Source organism: Panonychus citri, unplaced genomic scaffold (genome assembly GCF_014898815.1).
Source record: "Panonychus citri isolate SS breed McGregor unplaced genomic scaffold, ASM1489881v1 Contig00138, whole genome shotgun sequence".
Classification (NCBI taxonomy): Eukaryota; Metazoa; Arthropoda; class Arachnida; order Trombidiformes; family Tetranychidae; genus Panonychus; species Panonychus citri.
Genome location: NW_026515543.1, coordinates 3,982,547 through 3,999,090, shown reverse-complemented (window position 1 = coordinate 3,999,090; position 16,544 = coordinate 3,982,547). Strand labels below are relative to the sequence as shown.

Genomic DNA, 16,544 nt, shown 5'->3' with positions numbered 1-16,544 from the left:
GGTCGTGTTTGGCAGATATGTTCAATTCACTCGAAGGCAAATTGGGTCTTAATTGGTCCTGTCATTCAGTTTTTTCAGCTTATAGCGGAGTTTGTTCAAAAAGGCCATAAAAATACAGAGCCGTCCGGTTGAAGAAATGATATTCACTTTGAACAAATTGAAATTATGAAAAAAATTAGAGTAATTTCGGAACGACTTCTGTTGAAGTTGATTAACTATTAATAGTATTTCCATCATTTCGATTTACGGGAGTACGAATTTTTTTTAAGTATCATAATTGGTTTGATTATTAAATCACTTAAATCTTAGAGAAATTTCAGGTCATTTTCGTTGAGAACTTGAACTTTAAGGTCAATCAACTCGAGCTTTTTAATAGCCAACTAAATTTGATTATTACTTTGATTTGTTTTTATTTATTCAACTCGACGATTTAGCAACTCGATCAAATTTATGAATTTCTCAGTGAAAACCAAACCTTTTTCTGCCAAGATCTCCGGTAAATCAGCGCTTTAGAATTTGATCACCTTAAACCTTTGCCTCGTTAATCAGATCACATAGGTTAAAATATCGACTAAAACGATGGGCCATTCAACAATTAGTATTAAATTGGTATCATTTAGTTTACGATTGGGTTGAATTTTTATCAACAAACTGTCAGAATGATTTAAAATTTCACCTTCACCAACCTAATATTATGTCTAAATAGTCTTACAAAGGAGCTCATCATTTGAATATTGTATTAAATGAACATATCACTTGATTGATTTCTCATCGGTGATTGACCAGAACGATTGAGAAATCAAAGTACAAGTAAAACTATTGATAAAGATTCTCGGAAAAACGTTTCATGAGAAAATTTTGTTAAAGAAATAATTTCCTATTCTACCGACAGGATTCGCTTAAAAGCCGATCGGCTCAATTTTCAATTCGTTGAAATGATTATCAACTAAATGTAAAATTTTCAAAATGAAGAAATGAAGAGACGGAGAAGAGAATTAAAAATTGAAAGTATTCTTTATTAGATATTTCGGTAATTCAAATTACATTTGAATGGATTGAAAAGAGAAGTTCAAAGATCATTGAAAATATGAGATCAAATCTGAGATTAGGAGAAGGTTATGGATCAATATCACAATTTAAATTCTAATTGGAAAGAATCTATTGGGTTTGCATTTTTTCTGCTTGTAGGTTTTGTTGTTTTTGTTGATTGTCTTTTCCTTCAATTGGTTGATAGACTTGATTAGTAAGAGAAATTGGAATATTTTTCTCTCCATCAACAGCATTGACCACCTTCTTTGGAGCTTTGATTGATAGAACTCCATCGACACTTAATTTCGATTCCAATTTCTCCAATTCGATATTCTCAGGAAGAACATATCGTCGCTTAAATTGTCTCGAAATGAAGCCAGTTTCATCTGATCTTTCTTCGTGTTTCGCTTCAACCACCAAACTATTGTCGACCAATTTCACGTTGATTTCTTCTGGTTTATAGTGACCACAATCGACATTCACTTGGAAATTGTCCTTTGAATCGACAATTTGTCCCATTTGTTGGTTGAAATTGTCTGATAGTTGATTGAGTTGACGAAGAGCTCGATTCATTTGGTTCCATGATCTTCGAGGATAATCAACAATTGGTTCTCGATAAGCGATGAAAGGGACGAAATCATCGAGAGGATCTCGAAGCATCGATTCAATAAGTCGAGGAACAAGAGACATTTTGATCAATTCACAATTTAGAAAATTAAATTCACAAAGAAAAAGAGATTTTGATTAAAGGTCACAAAAGAATTGGAAGAGTTGAGAGAGTATCAAGTTTGAAGTTAGACTTTGATTTGATTCTACTGATCTCCAATTGTGTCTCCATCTCTTTTTATACTCAAACTTTACTCTTTCTCCAATGATCTAGAAGTTTCCATAACATTCACTTACCAGATTCTTCTCGATTTTACTTTTCTTTTCTATCAAATGTTGACTATTGTGGTTATGATTATTCTTGTTGACTCACACTGATCAGTTCCAAGATCGGAATCGAATCACTTGCAATAATTAATTAGATCGAACAATTAAGAAAATTTGTCCAAATCCAATCCTTCTTCCAATTCTAAACATAATCTATTGCTAATCATTCCACTATTTTCTTTGACTTGATTAGAAACATCTAACAATTGAACAATCTAATTTTCAATTGATCATAATTTAATTTAATTATCTTTAATTGTAATTAGTAAATTAATTCAAATTTCAAAAGCAGTGGTTGTTTGGTTCTGCCGGGTGCCAATAGATGGCAGTATAAGTGTTAACATTATTATAACAATTAAAGTTTAATTGTTGAACCATAAAGTTTAACAACTTTATTAGAACAATAAATTTTGCTTTAATTGAAGTACTTCAATAATAATAACCCTTGAAAGTTCAATTTAATGAGTATATTTACTTTTAAATTGATTATCTTCCATCTAGAGAGAGTTAATTTAATTGATTTTTTTGTAAATTCTACAATCGATAAACTTGCCCATCGATACAATTAACATGTGATTTATGATGAATAATAAACTGATTGATGCTGAGATATAAAGTGTAGGATGTATTGTGATTATATAAGAACTTGAAGAATAAAAAAATCGACAGATTAAGTTAATTAAATGTTAAAATTGTAAATACAATAAGAAAATAAAATGATGGAAACAAATTAAAGTTTGTTATATGCGATTGAATTTATCTAATGATAGTAATCAATTTATCTCTTAACAATTAAGTGAGCAATGACAGTGATTCTTGTGAAAATAAATAACCCAAAAGTTTACTATTAAACAACGATAATAGTAAACTTTTGTTTAGTTAATTGTTACTCTTATTGTTATGATAATTTGTAAACTTTTGGATGATGTTCAACTGTGTATAAAGCAATAGATTATAATGATAATAATTTAATGTATTAAATTTGATTCTTCACGTGAACGCACCTTCCTTAATTACAGATCACTTTCCCACAACTTAGATGCCATTTCAAGTGAGAGAGAGACGATGATGATGATGATGATGATGATACAGTGAGGGAGAGAGAGAGAGAGTAGCCCATCCGCTTGGTAAGTTGTTCATCTCGTTTCCACTTGATCCCTTTGGTTTACACACAATTTAATGTATCAACCTTGACTTTCCACCAGGTAGCTTCAAGTTACATCATCACAGGTTAACCTTTCTCATTTTGTATTAAATTAATGGCCCACTGAGATTGTCCTTTAATGGTTTCCTTAATTTCGGGCACTTTGGCTCCTTCATTGTAATCATCATCTTCATCTTCGTCTCTCTCTCTCTCTCTTGTTTTCTCATCTCTTATTCACTTCTTGTTTTTTTCTCCTTCTTCTACCTGAGAAGAGATGATTTTTTATCCTCATCTTTGCATGGATGTTGAATTATCCTCATCATCAGTTTATCCATTTATCATTCATCATAATTAGATAATCATCATGCTAATCAAACTGTCTTTCACTTGTTTACCATCATTAATTGCTTCCAATTGATTATTTTTAACTTCCAATGAGAATCAGGATAACAAGAAAATTAATAGTAATCATTTTGTTATTGGAATCGGAAAAAAAATTTTCATGAAACTTGATTGACATTTACAGTTAATCAAATATTAAATTATCAATATAATTGATTGTTAGTCTATACAATTAAGAGAGAGAGAGAAAAGAAATGTGCAATATTTAATTGTGTTTGTATCATCAATTTGATTGGAAAACTATTCAGTACAATTAAACATTTATCTTTAATCATGCTGATTTTTTCTGTACCTGAGAAGCTGATGGTAAACAATTAAAATCAAATGTAATTGTATTTAAATTGTGAGAGACAGAAATATTATTATTATTACAATCATTGAATCGGAAAGAAAACAGAATTCAGAATTTACAATTAAGATTAAATTGTTTACAATATTGTATTTGAATCAAATAAGAGATGATATCGATTGATTATCTCACCTGATTATTGATATTGAAGGTAAATAAATTGTTCAAGTTTCCATGATGAAAACAATCAGGTCATACTAATTGTTGAGTAAACTATTGTTATAATAATGGATAAACTGAGAAGTTAATTCATCAAATGAATAAATAATAATGATGATAAACTTTTATCCTCTCATATACATTGACCATTACGTTCACATGCAAACTTCAAATAATTCATGATGATGATTAAGGTATTTACGATTTATATTGAACATTTGAAAAGGATGATAAAAGATGATGAAGATGAAGAGGAAGATGAAGATGAAGATAGAATGAGGTAAAAAAATAGATGAGCAAGATAATGATGTAATGGTGATGATAAAATTAATGATGATGATGATATTTCCTAACTAGAGAGCAAATAAATGACATTAACATTTATTTTAATGAAAGAGTAAAAATTGTAAGCTTAATTGCACAGGTAAAGAAGAAGGAGAAAAAAAATTAAATGGAAAAGGATGATTATCATGATGACGATGATTTAAAATTAAGTTAATGATGTTGATAATTTCATAGTTTTCTAGTTAACTGAACAATCAAGTTCTGAGTTGATCGTCTTGTTATATCTTTGTTATTTTTTTTTTCGTTATTACTCTATGGTGACAATTAAGATTATTACATTTACCTGTCCAAATGTTGACTTGATTTCAGGTTTGAATTAAAGGTTGATGATTTTCCATGATAAACCAACAACCATTAACGTTTTTTTACTCTCACCTTGATTGCTTTAAATGCTATCAAATAAACACCCAATGTTGATGATCAATCTATTGATTGTAATGAATCAAAGTATACAGCCAAAGACTTTGAGTTTGCAACCATTTTTTAAATACTTCACGCTGTTCAATACAATCAATGAGAGATACAGTTAACCCAGAGATATGATAATAAGTAGTGTCCACTCATTTAACTGATGCAGTCTTGAAATGGTCAACTGATTAGATATCAAAAGTTATCTTTACTTGATTATCATTAACTGCACGAATGATTAAGAAAGTGTCAAAGTCTTTGGCTGAATTTAAGTTACTAGGTTGATCCGTTCAAAGTGAATGGACTTTGGGCAATTCTGTGACAGCGTTGCGAGCGTAGGTTTGATCAGATCATTGGGCGTTTTTCTAGGCTTCTTTTTCTTGTATTTTCTCTGATTATGTTGCGAAAATTTCAAAGGTATTAATGGATTACAAACAATTTGTGAAAAGTTCAATTTCTAAAAGTGAAGCCATGGGAATAGTAAAGTTCCTCGTATTGAAAGATTACTCTGCTGGAGCGATTCATGTTGAGCTGAAGAAAATCTTCGCTAATGAAGCACCTTCGCGCTCGACCGTGAAACGTTGGTGTGCTGCTCTTAAAAAGGGCCAGGACATTGGAAAACGTGGTAAATGAAGTACAAACTGGCCTGATGAACGGAGTCCAAAAGCTATTTGAAAGATGGAGACAACGACTCGAAAATTTAAATTTGTAGACAAATAAAAAGCTCTTGAAGATGAAAATCCCTCTCGTTTTGTTCAGATAAACTTGACAATTAGTGTTGGGTTGATGATCTAAATTTTCACTAGAAAATCATTAAACAGTACTAATGATTATTAGTTAATTGTTGGTTAGTATCAAGGTAAATAGAAACTTCAATTGTTAATGACCGATATGGTTGAAGGAGGAAGTAAATTAATGGATACACTGAAAGGTTATTCAGTTAATTGTTAGATTTAGATGCTACCAGTTCAACTTAATCAATCTATTGGTTGGGAGGAGTTGAGGGTAAAGATTCAAATACAATCACCACAATTAATTAATCAAACAATTGGAATGGTCATTCTTTTGCTTTCCATTGAGACTTGGAAGGGTTAATTGAATCAACTCTAGTTGAGTTGTGATCATTTGAGTGATTTAGTTAATTGTGGGCAAACTTTTACTTGGACATTTGGTCAGTTGGCTAATGGAAATTGTGTTTTCTTTTTTCTTTGATTCTATTATTTTCTAATTACCTGTAATCATTTGTGATTCTAATGTTTTCAATTTGATTTGGGGAATAAATTGTTCAATTGTTGATCTTGTTTAACTCATTAACTAAACAATAAAAGGATTACAATTAAATAGTGAGAATAAAAAATTACACACTCACCTACATTCATATGATTGTCCAGTATAATGGTCAGTTGTTTATCAGATAATTGGGTTTAGTGTTACACGGAACCTGATGTGAGATATTAACATACAAGTAAAGGAAACAAATTAACCCGAAAACATGTCAACCGTTATTGTGATCATTGTACAGGGAAACATTTTCCTTTTGATTGTAATCAACAATTAACAATCAACTGATTCTAATCAGAGATAATAAAACATTAGAACAGTTGAGATAAGTAACAATTAACGATAATGAAAATGATCAAGTCTCACAATCAATATTAAAATAATCGTGTTCATTTTCAATTTAGTTTCTCTTTTTTTATCCATTAATTGTTAATAATAATGATAAACAATTAAGAGTAACACTTAAGATGATATCTTATTTTCACAATGGAAAATAACGAAATTTAATTTACTCATAATACGATGAGAGTAACAATTAAATTTTAATTTTCTGATTAAATGATAATCTAATATATGATTGCGATTTAATTGTATCTTCAAATGATTAGACAACATTTGACCAATTTGAGTTAATCTCTGGTAATCATTGATTGTTGTTGTGATTGTGATTAGATTTATAATAAGAAAAGACTATTATTATCATCATTAGACCTTTTAATTGCTGGTAATTAATTGTGATTTAAAAGGCAAACATGATGAAATTTGTATATTTTAAGCAAAAGGAAACGATAGTTACAACTGTTACAATTAGCCGGAAGATATTTTAATTGTGATCAACGGTGTTAACCAAACAATTGACAACTATAAGTAAACAATTGATACACTTATAAATTGTATCAATAAGTAAAAATAATTAGCTAATTGTTAACTAATTTTAGTAATAGTCAGTCCACAAGAATTTGGTTTGTTAACCAGCAATTAAAACAACGGAAGATGATGATGATACTAATCAAAATAGGAACCGACAATAAGTAGCAACACTTTTGCATAACAATTAACTGGTACCAAGAAAATTAAATCAATAATTTAAAAAGATAAGAAAATTTTTGTTCCTTCCTAATAATAATATTTTAAATATTATATTTTCATCATCACCACAATCATTATCACTTTCATCATTATTATTAGATTTGGCCTTACCCGATGATAACTGCAATTAGTAAATTGTTCAAGTATCATTTAGTTACCTCTCACCAATCATCTTAGCCCTTCCTTTTATTATCCTCTATCCTCCTCCACCTTCATCTTTACCCTCACCCTCTAACTCCCACTTTGCTAATCATGATGACGCTGAACGAGAGTAATTTAATCAACCGAATCAACAAATTAGCTCGTCACAATAAATGAACAAAACTTTTCCAATAAACTCTCACTGAACATTGTGCCAATCAGCCATTCACAACAAGAACAACAATTAGTTGATTTTAGTAAAATTTAGTAAAACATTTTAGCTCAATTTCTGTCAATCAACAACAAGTATCAACAGTTAGCAGTTAATTAGAGTGAAAACCAATCAACTTATTACCTTAAGAATCTATGTGAGTGTGTTAACTTTTAATTCTCATTTCTTTTACCTTTTCCTTAGGTGAATCTTTTTTTCCTCATCACTTTCTCTTTCTTTTCTTTCTTCTCATCACTTTTGTCTCTTTCTTTTTTTTCATATCATCTTGGATTTCACTTTAACGAACTCATTTTGTGTTTAAATCAACTGGAAATTCACCATCACTGAAACAGCGTTCGGATTATTATTCAACTTCATCAATCAATCATCATGAACATCCATTGGATTATTTTGAGTTTTCAATTAGCCCTTTTGACTGTTAGTTTTACCGTTGAAGCGGGTAAAAAGGGCAGTGAATCGGGAATCATTGTGATCAACAATACCGGCGGTGGTAAATGTGGTGGATCTGCAAAGACAATTGTTAAAACTGGAGCAAAGGGTAAGAAAGGTAAAGGTGGAAAGGGCAAGGGACACACTATCATTGCTTCATCTGGTGGAGGTGGTGGTGGCTGTTCATGTGGTGACCATGGTCATCATGAAGAGTCAAAGGTTGTCACTATTCCAGTGCCAGTCCCAGTTACTTACCATGATAATAAGTTCATGGCTCGTCGTACCGTTGGTTATGATCACGCTGCATCAGGTACTCGAATGATGCCCGTCTTTGTTTCGGCCAATTCTCCCGTTTCAATTGCAGGTTCATCTCCCGCTTCATCAATGGTTTCATCGGCAATGAGTCACTACCCTTATGGTGTCAGTAGTTCTTACGGAGGCGATATCGCTGTTGCCGCTTCGACCAATCCTTTCATCAATCCATTCACTGTTTCAAACACCAATGCCTACAGTTATATGACCCCCGCTGCCGCTGCTTCCCATCAACAAAGACCAGTCGGTGATCGTGGTCTTTTGAATCCTTCTGAGGCTCGACAAATGTTTTCTCTCCTTCCCGCTCAACAATTAGGCCACCATTTCGCTCACTCTGTCAGCCATTCAAACTCTGCTCCATATGAATCATCTTCAGGTAACGATCGTCATCACGGTTATCCTCAAATGTCCTCATATGGAGCTTATGGTGATTCTGGTTACCTTAATCATCAACCAACTCCTTTCAATTCGATGCCAATTTATGAACCAATTCGACCTGAAGAAGATTATATGGGAAATGTAAACCAAGGTGATGAAAGATCCTATCATAATCATGGAGGATCATCTTCTTCATCTTCATCTTCTCACTCTTCTGATGGGCCATCTTCATCTTCATCATCGTCAATGGATGATGATGAATCTCGTAATTACCAATCAGCTGCTCTGTCTCCCTCCTCATCGACTGGATCAAGAGTTTTAAGAAAACCATCAAACTATGATGATACACCAGCTTCTCCATCATTATCACCTCTCTCATCTCCACAAGTCTCATCATCATCATCTTCTTCTCAATCATCCTCAGTATCTTCAGAGAAAGAGTATAACACAAAAGACAAGTCAGGCTATTGGCCAGAAAGAAGAGCCTAAGGCAAAAAGAACAGCTAATCATCATCATCGTCATTAAATGTAAATATTTACCGTTACTTATGAATGGAAGATAAATTGTTCAATCAAATTTTCTTTTCATCTTCCAGGTAAAAACACCTTCATCTTCTTTCATCATCATCTTACTCTTCTTCTTAACCGGTGCCTTGGGCCAATTTGGTTCTCTCTCGATATTTTCCCTTCTTTTCTTTTACATAATCTCACCTTCTCCTCATCCCTCCTTGGAACATTTTCGACCTTCGGCCCGAAAATTCTGACCTGATTTGTTTCCCTTTTCGATAACCTTTAAGTGCTAAATTTGTGCCTCTTTTCACTCGACATCATCTTGTTTCTTTTTTTCTTCTCTTCGATTTATCCATAGACTTAATCTTCCTTTTTATTGAACTTCTTAATCCATCGGAGATTAACAGGTTGTTGATCCATAAGATTATCCATTTATATTTGGATCCATTTTTTAATCTTCCAATAATAAGGTTGGAAAACCACAATTTAATTACAATAAAAGAAGACAAATCAACACAATTAACAACATAAAAGTTAAATATTAATCGTAATCATTGTAATCTCCCTTTTTCCCATACAAATTAAAAGTGGATTAAAAAAGTAACGTTACTGTTGCATTACAATTTAATATTTTCTTTATCGTCTTAATAATCATTATTATTAGATTTTGGCCTTACCCGATGATATCTTACAATTACAATTAGTTAATTGGTAAAATATCATTTAGTTGCCTTTCACCAATTAAGCAGCTTCTTAGCCTTTATTGTCCTCCACCTTCAATTTCACCCTCACCCTCTAAATCACAATTTTAATTTGATAATCAAAATTATTGTTTAAGCAAAATCATAATGATGATTGTGAGTAATTTAATCAAGCGAATTAACAAATTAGCTCCAATAAACTCTCACTAAACATTGTGTCAATCAACCATTAGAACAACAACAACAACAATTAGTTAATCATTAAAGTAGTTAACAAGTGTAAACAGTTGACAACAATTAGAGTGAAAAACAATCTGAATTGTATTATCATTCATAATTATTATGAAAAGAAGAGGATGAAACAATTAAATTAAAGGACGAGTCCGTTTAATGAGATTTTTGAATCATTACAATGAGAAACATGATTTACATTAATTAAACAATTAATCGTTAATCAATGTAATAGAAGATGAAAAATATCTGATAATCCGAGGATTAGGATTATCACAGAAAAAAGTGAGGAATGAATCATTTTAAAATAGAGATGATGACGATGATGAAGAAATAATTTACAATATAAAGTTTGCGAAAGGTAAAAGATATAAAAATTACAATTCTAACTAAAAACCATCTAACGAATTTCAAATAGATGATCAATATGAGTAAAAGAATTAGTTAATTGGTTGAGAACTAGACAAAAGACGAGAATCCTGGCAGAGGTGCGCGACTTCCAGCCATGTTGTTTATTATAATTCGACCGCCGTTCAAATTTACACTGGGACAATCGAGTTCACTATCTTCAGAGGCAATGGCTGCATTATAACTTGGCGGTGCTGGTCCAGGAGCTGGTGGAGGTGGTCGCCTGGGTATGGCTGATGGACCGCTGATTCCTACACCGGAACCACTGCCACTTCCACTGCTTCCGCCCGCGGTGGAAGATGATGTTTGCACTATATAGGAAGCTGCCCCTCTTTTCCATGAGGGTTGACTTTTGTTTAGGGTATCATTTACATTGGCATAATGGTTAACAAAGTGATAAATATCATCATGATCTGAATCAGATTCAGGACCACTACTACTTAGTTCACTTGGTTTTTCAGTTACACTGTCACCACTTGAACAATAAAGGTTGGCATCTTTAGCATCTTCATCCACCTCATCTTCTGAATAAGTTATTGAACCAGGTGAAGGTCGAGGTGGACATTTAGCCGCTGCCATGTTAATTGAATTAAGAGCACTGGTACTTCGTCTGGAAGCTTGAGAGCGTAAAGTGTTTTGACGAAGCTCAAAACCTGATGCGTATGGATTATGAAGATTATCAACAAGACCAAACTCATTTTCACTGAGTCCATCTTGAGAGCCTCGTTTCTTGGCCTCTTGTTTATATTTGTAGGCAGTGTTACAAACGCAAATGATTGCGAAAAACAGGACAAGAATTAAGGCTAAAATGGATGCCGCTGAAGTGATGAACCAATTTTCAAAATAAAAGGGTAATTTATTTGATAATTCTAATTGAGAAGGAGTTGTGATGTAGATGAGATTCGATGAGACACCAGCGTTATTAGCTGCTGGTGGAGTTGAAGGTATACTGATACCAAATTTGTTGATTGTCATGATACGGAATGTGTATTGTGATGATGCTTTGAGATTGGCGAAACTGAGATCATAGCTATCAATAAGGCCGGTTCGTAATTCTTGGACGGGATACCATTCTCGAGAATCACCGGACACACGTTGACCTTCAACAAGGTAACCAATGATACCTCCATAGTCAGGATTTTTCCACCTCAAACGGACAGCGTTTGATGTTTGATAAAAATTGAAATGTGACACTGGCGGTGGTGAACCAGGTTGAGGTCCAGTGGTAACATTACCACTTCTCTCTGGACCCATACCAATTGATGTTTTTGCACGAACCTTAAAGTTGTAAGTCATCATTTCTTTTAATCCTTTAACATGCAAATGATTTTCAGCGACAGTTTGTTTAACCTGTTTACTGAAATCGTCTTGATTTGATGTTGTTTCATAAACAACGAAATATCCAGTTAAAATACCATTGGATTTGGTTGGTGGATCCCAGTGAATACGAAGACTACTCATGGTAATATCGGTGAACGCAAGTTGACCGACAATATCCGGTAGATCCTCTTTAGTTTGGACGGCAATAGCGGTAGACCGAGGTCCATCACCCGCTGGGTTAAAAGCAGACACTTGAACGTGATAATTGTTGAACATTTCTAAATCTGAGAGTTCCAGGTAAGTATTGGGCACTATTTCCATCACTTCACGTTTATTATCCTCTAAATCTTCATCACTAATAACACTATCTTTAGAGTCATTGGTTTTTGATGATAATTTAGATGATGATGATGATAACCAGTAAAATATTTTGTATCCCAAAATTTGACCATTTTGCTTATCATTCTCGGGAGGTGACCAAGTAACATTTACTTCTGTTGATGACAAAGCAATGGCTTTCACATTTAAAGGAGGACCGCTGGGCACAGCATCACCAACATAAACTATTTTAGTTTTACTACTTGGTCCTTCACCTTGACTGTTAAAGGGGATGACTTTTATTTCATATTGATGATCCCTTTCCAGGTTGTCGATTGAAACACCGGTCACTGCTGGACCCTGGACAAGGGTGGACGGACAATGGGTTGTTGAAACAACGGAAGACACTAAACAATATTGAACTTTGTATCCTGCACCTTGTTCATCACCATTCCATTCTTTGATCGGTGTCCATTTAACCGAAACTGCGGTTGGACTGTAAGGAGAAACAGTTACACCGGTCACTGAAAAGTCGGGTGGAGCTGGAAGAGTTAGAATAGCTGGACTTTCTGGAGACCAATTAGAGTTGCCGATATCATTGGTGGCACGAATACGAAATTGGTAAGTTGTGAATGGTTTCAATCCGGTAACAGTGTAAATAGTTAGTGAGGGATCGATACGATGAGAAACAGTGGCCCAAGGACCACCTTGTGAAGAAACTTGAACAGTGTAATAACGTAAAGGTGCTAGACCATCGTAACCAGGTTTCCAAGTGAAGGTAACTTGACGTGAATTTATTTGAGATGAGCTGATATAAGGCATGGACGGATTAGCTGGAAGCTCACGATTATTGGTGGTGTAAACATAGGCATTAGCTGGTTGACCCCAACCCTCTTTGGTTCGAGCGGTAACACTGAACAAATAGTAGGTATTTGGTTGTAAACCAGGAACTTTGTAAGTTCGATCGGTTGAAGCGAGTTCATGTGAATAGTCTGAAAAAGTATCGGAAACGTTTTGATTGTATGTTACCTTATATGCTAATATTTCACCGTTGGGTTCTTCCGGTATATCCCAGAGGATTCGTGCTGTGGTTAAAGTAACATCCGGGAAAGAAATGTTTGAAGGAGCTCCAGGTACATCTTGTAGCGTTTGAACAGAGAAACTAGGACTATAAACTCCATCACCGAGATGAGTGAAGGCACAAACAGAGACAGAGTAAAGAGTGTACTTTTTAAGTTCGGTTAGAGTTGCTGTTCGAGATTCATTTCGTTCAATCTTTTTGAACTCAGAGATTTCATCAGGACGTTGAGCTCGATATTTAACCTTAAATCCTTGGATTACTCCATTTTGATGGTTTTTTGGAACTTCGGACCATTCAACAAGAATTGTTGTTGAAGAGGTTGCAGTAATTTTAACATTGTTCGGACCAGTTGTAGGTGTGGCCTCAGATGTACGTGTTGCTACAAGTCGGCTACCATTGCTTGATCCAACATCATTAAGAGCAAAAACTTGGACTGCATAATTAGTATACTCTTCCAAACCAGTTATTGTATACGAGTGAGAATGATAATCACCGGATACATGCCATTTCCGTTCACCTATCATCTCTAATTCATTTTCCTCTGATGTTTCAAACCAGGTAATGTTGTAACCTCTCGGCTGACCATACCAAGATTCTGGGGGCAGTGGAGTCCAACGGACCCTTAAACTGGTTGAATTCAGTGAACGTAAGGTAACATTGAGAGGTGGATGAGCGGGTGGTGCTTGCAGAGTTTGGAAAGATGGTGATGGTTCTGATGGGTCAATACTTCGTCCAACAATGTTGACAGGAATTAATCGAAGTCGATATTCGGTGTAAGGTCGCAAATTTTTAACATTAATTGCGTTTGGATGGCTGTTATTAACTGACTCATAAATTGAGGTCCAATTTGCATTTCGTAATTTAAAAAATTGACCTTCAACGATCCATTTACTGATTGAAGCATTGCCATTAAAACCAGGGGTAAATTGGAGGACAACTGAAAATGGACCAATATTTGAAATGGCAAGACGACTTGGAGGTTGAGGTAGTACAGGAGGGAAACTCGTCTTAATGGTCAATGATTTGACTGGACCAGGACCAACTCTAGTCCAAGCATTTATCTCAAATCGATACAAAGTAGTTGGTTTTAAATTACTTATCCGAGTCTCATTTGTATTGGCTGTATAATTGGATACAGTCCATTGATCACGAGGAGCATCAGCAATGTAATGTTTCAAAGTGTAACCAATTAACTCACCGTTAGATTGGATTGGTTGAGTCCAACCGAGATCAACACTTTTATCCCATAAATCCCAATACCGGAAGCTATCAACTTCACCAGGTAAATCTTGTTCAGTAACAACTGTTATGGGTGGATCATTAGTTGGTCCATCTCCAGCATTTGTATAACAAAGAACTGTTATCAGATATTCAGTGAATGGTCGCAGATCAGTTAGATTACTTAAGATGGGACGATCAGTTAAATGATGTGGATCAGCGTGAATTTCATCAAAAAGGGTTCCATTCTTTAGACTTGCTTTCAACTTGTATCCTTGGTTGATCCCATTGATTAACTGAGGATCCGGTGGAAACCAGGAAACTTGAATAGTTCTTGAATTTAATGCTCGAGCAGTTACCTGGCTAGGAGCCGCTGCTGGTTTGTCTTCTTTAGTACGAATACAAATAGATTCACTGAAAGCACCAACACCCATCTCATTGTAGGCAGCGATTTGAATCTCATAGTTTTGCCAAACAATTAAATCATCCAAGTGAAAAGAAAGTTGCGCTGGATTGGTAACATTTCTATGGTACCAAGGTGTTTCTGCATATCGAGCCAATTTGTACCTTATTAAGTAACCTAGTAAATGTCCATTGTGAGCCTCACCCGGAGGAGGTTGCCATTGGATCATAATGGCAGTGGAAGAGCGAGCAGCACCAACTACACCGATCGGTGCTTCACTTGGTGGTTGAGCGGGTAGGGTGACCGGGGGAGTAGATGGATTACTAGGTTGACCTTCACCAACAAAGTTAACAGCAGAAACCCTAAACTGGTAAGTCATTGCAGGTCTTAAATTGTGAATGAGAACAAAAGTTTGACTTGCTGATATATTTGCTTGAGCTACTCTCCAACCTTGGATATTTGAACTTTGATACGATAAATCATCCCATGATTCAGTTTCAGGGTGACCACTGTTAGCAGAGCTACCATCACTTGCACCAGTAATTAGTTTCACTCGACTGTAAACAATATACTTGATGATTGGTGAGTTACCATTGAAACTTGGAGTCCATGTGACATTAACAAATCCACCGAGGATGTTGAGTTGAGCTTTAACCTCGGTGGGTGGATGGGGAAGTTCAATAAGATCCAATCGAGCCGTTCGAGAATCATTTCCAGTAGCCGAAGTGATTGAACAGTTGTAAATACCGACATCAGTATTACGAGCCTGTTCAATTCTCAAGGTTCCATCATTTAAAACCTGAACTCGGCTTGAAAGTTTACTGACAATCTCTTTATCATTAAAATACCATTTAAGGCTAAATGGTACCGTGGGATCATGTCTAACACCACACTGGATCTCAGCAGTATTACTTAATATCACTTTAGTATCTTGAGGTGGGTAACTTATTTGTGTTCGTAAAATAACACGGGAATCAGGCGAGTTATCATTTTGAGCTGGTGTTGTTGGCGATGATAAGGTTGTTGTGGTCGTTGAGAGAAGGCAAGAAAAAAGTGTTGACAAAATTAAAATCCACATGGATCTGTAAATTGTCTCATCAGGTGATAATCTGTAGAAAACATGATTCAAATGAAACAATTAAAAAAAAGAACTAAAGAAAACTAATCATAATATGAGAAATTCTTAACCATCTCCAAAGTTGAATTTCTTTTTCAAATGTTTCATCTTTAGTAAGCAAATAAACTTGATGAAAAAAAGTAATCATAAAGAAATGGAATCGAAACTTGCAACAGAGAAGATGCAATCAATTAATGAAATGAAACAATTAAACAAACTGACTTACCATTAGAATTAATAAGAATAAATTAAAAATGTAATCCAAAAAAGAACAAAAATTTTGTTAGTTAACAAAGTGTATCCACAGAGAAAGAGAAGAACCAAAGTGAAGAGAAAAAAGAAAGGAAAGAAAGAGAAACAGTAAATCCTTAAGGAGGGACAATGGCGTTTGAATGGTTGTCTAAGCGAAATGAGCACCGAGACAATTTGAATGTTGACAATTGACAATTAACCATAATTAGAAAATCACAAAATCACTTCACTAATTGTATCCAAATTGTAATCCAATTAAAGAATAAAACTAATTTGTAGAAAAAGAAAACAAATAGAAACAATTTGAGAAAAAAACGTTGACTTCAACAAAGATGGTGAAGAGAAAGAAAGAAA

The 16,544-nt window shown here is 34.3% G+C and overlaps 3 protein-coding genes across 3 annotated transcripts; 1 reads left to right on the top strand and 2 right to left on the bottom strand.

Moving 5' to 3' along the window:
* Positions 1 to 995: 995 nt before the first annotated feature.
* On the bottom strand, positions 996 to 1,859 carry LOC128392941 (alpha-crystallin A chain-like). Its single transcript, XM_053353034.1, has one exon. It carries the CDS (start codon positions 1,717 to 1,719, stop codon positions 1,159 to 1,161), a length of 561 nt encoding a protein of 186 aa, XP_053209009.1. The 5' UTR covers positions 1,720 to 1,859; the 3' UTR covers positions 996 to 1,158.
* Positions 1,860 to 7,367: 5,508 nt separating this feature from the next.
* On the top strand, positions 7,368 to 9,769 carry LOC128392905 (uncharacterized protein DDB_G0271670-like). The gene is made up of 3 exons (XM_053352996.1): positions 7,368 to 7,648; positions 7,845 to 9,159; positions 9,228 to 9,769. Exon 2 carries the CDS (start codon positions 7,882 to 7,884, stop codon positions 9,118 to 9,120), a length of 1,239 nt encoding a protein of 412 aa, XP_053208971.1. The 5' UTR covers positions 7,368 to 7,648; positions 7,845 to 7,881; the 3' UTR covers positions 9,121 to 9,159; positions 9,228 to 9,769.
* Positions 9,770 to 10,203: 434 nt separating this feature from the next.
* LOC128393686 (protein sidekick-like) lies at positions 10,204 to 16,544 on the bottom strand. Its single transcript, XM_053353897.1, has 2 exons — positions 16,165 to 16,544; positions 10,204 to 15,930 (listed from the first exon to the last, which is right to left on the bottom strand). The coding sequence occupies exon 2, from the start codon at positions 15,897 to 15,899 to the stop codon at positions 10,533 to 10,535; it is 5,367 nt and encodes a 1,788-aa protein (XP_053209872.1). The 5' UTR covers positions 15,900 to 15,930; positions 16,165 to 16,544; the 3' UTR covers positions 10,204 to 10,532.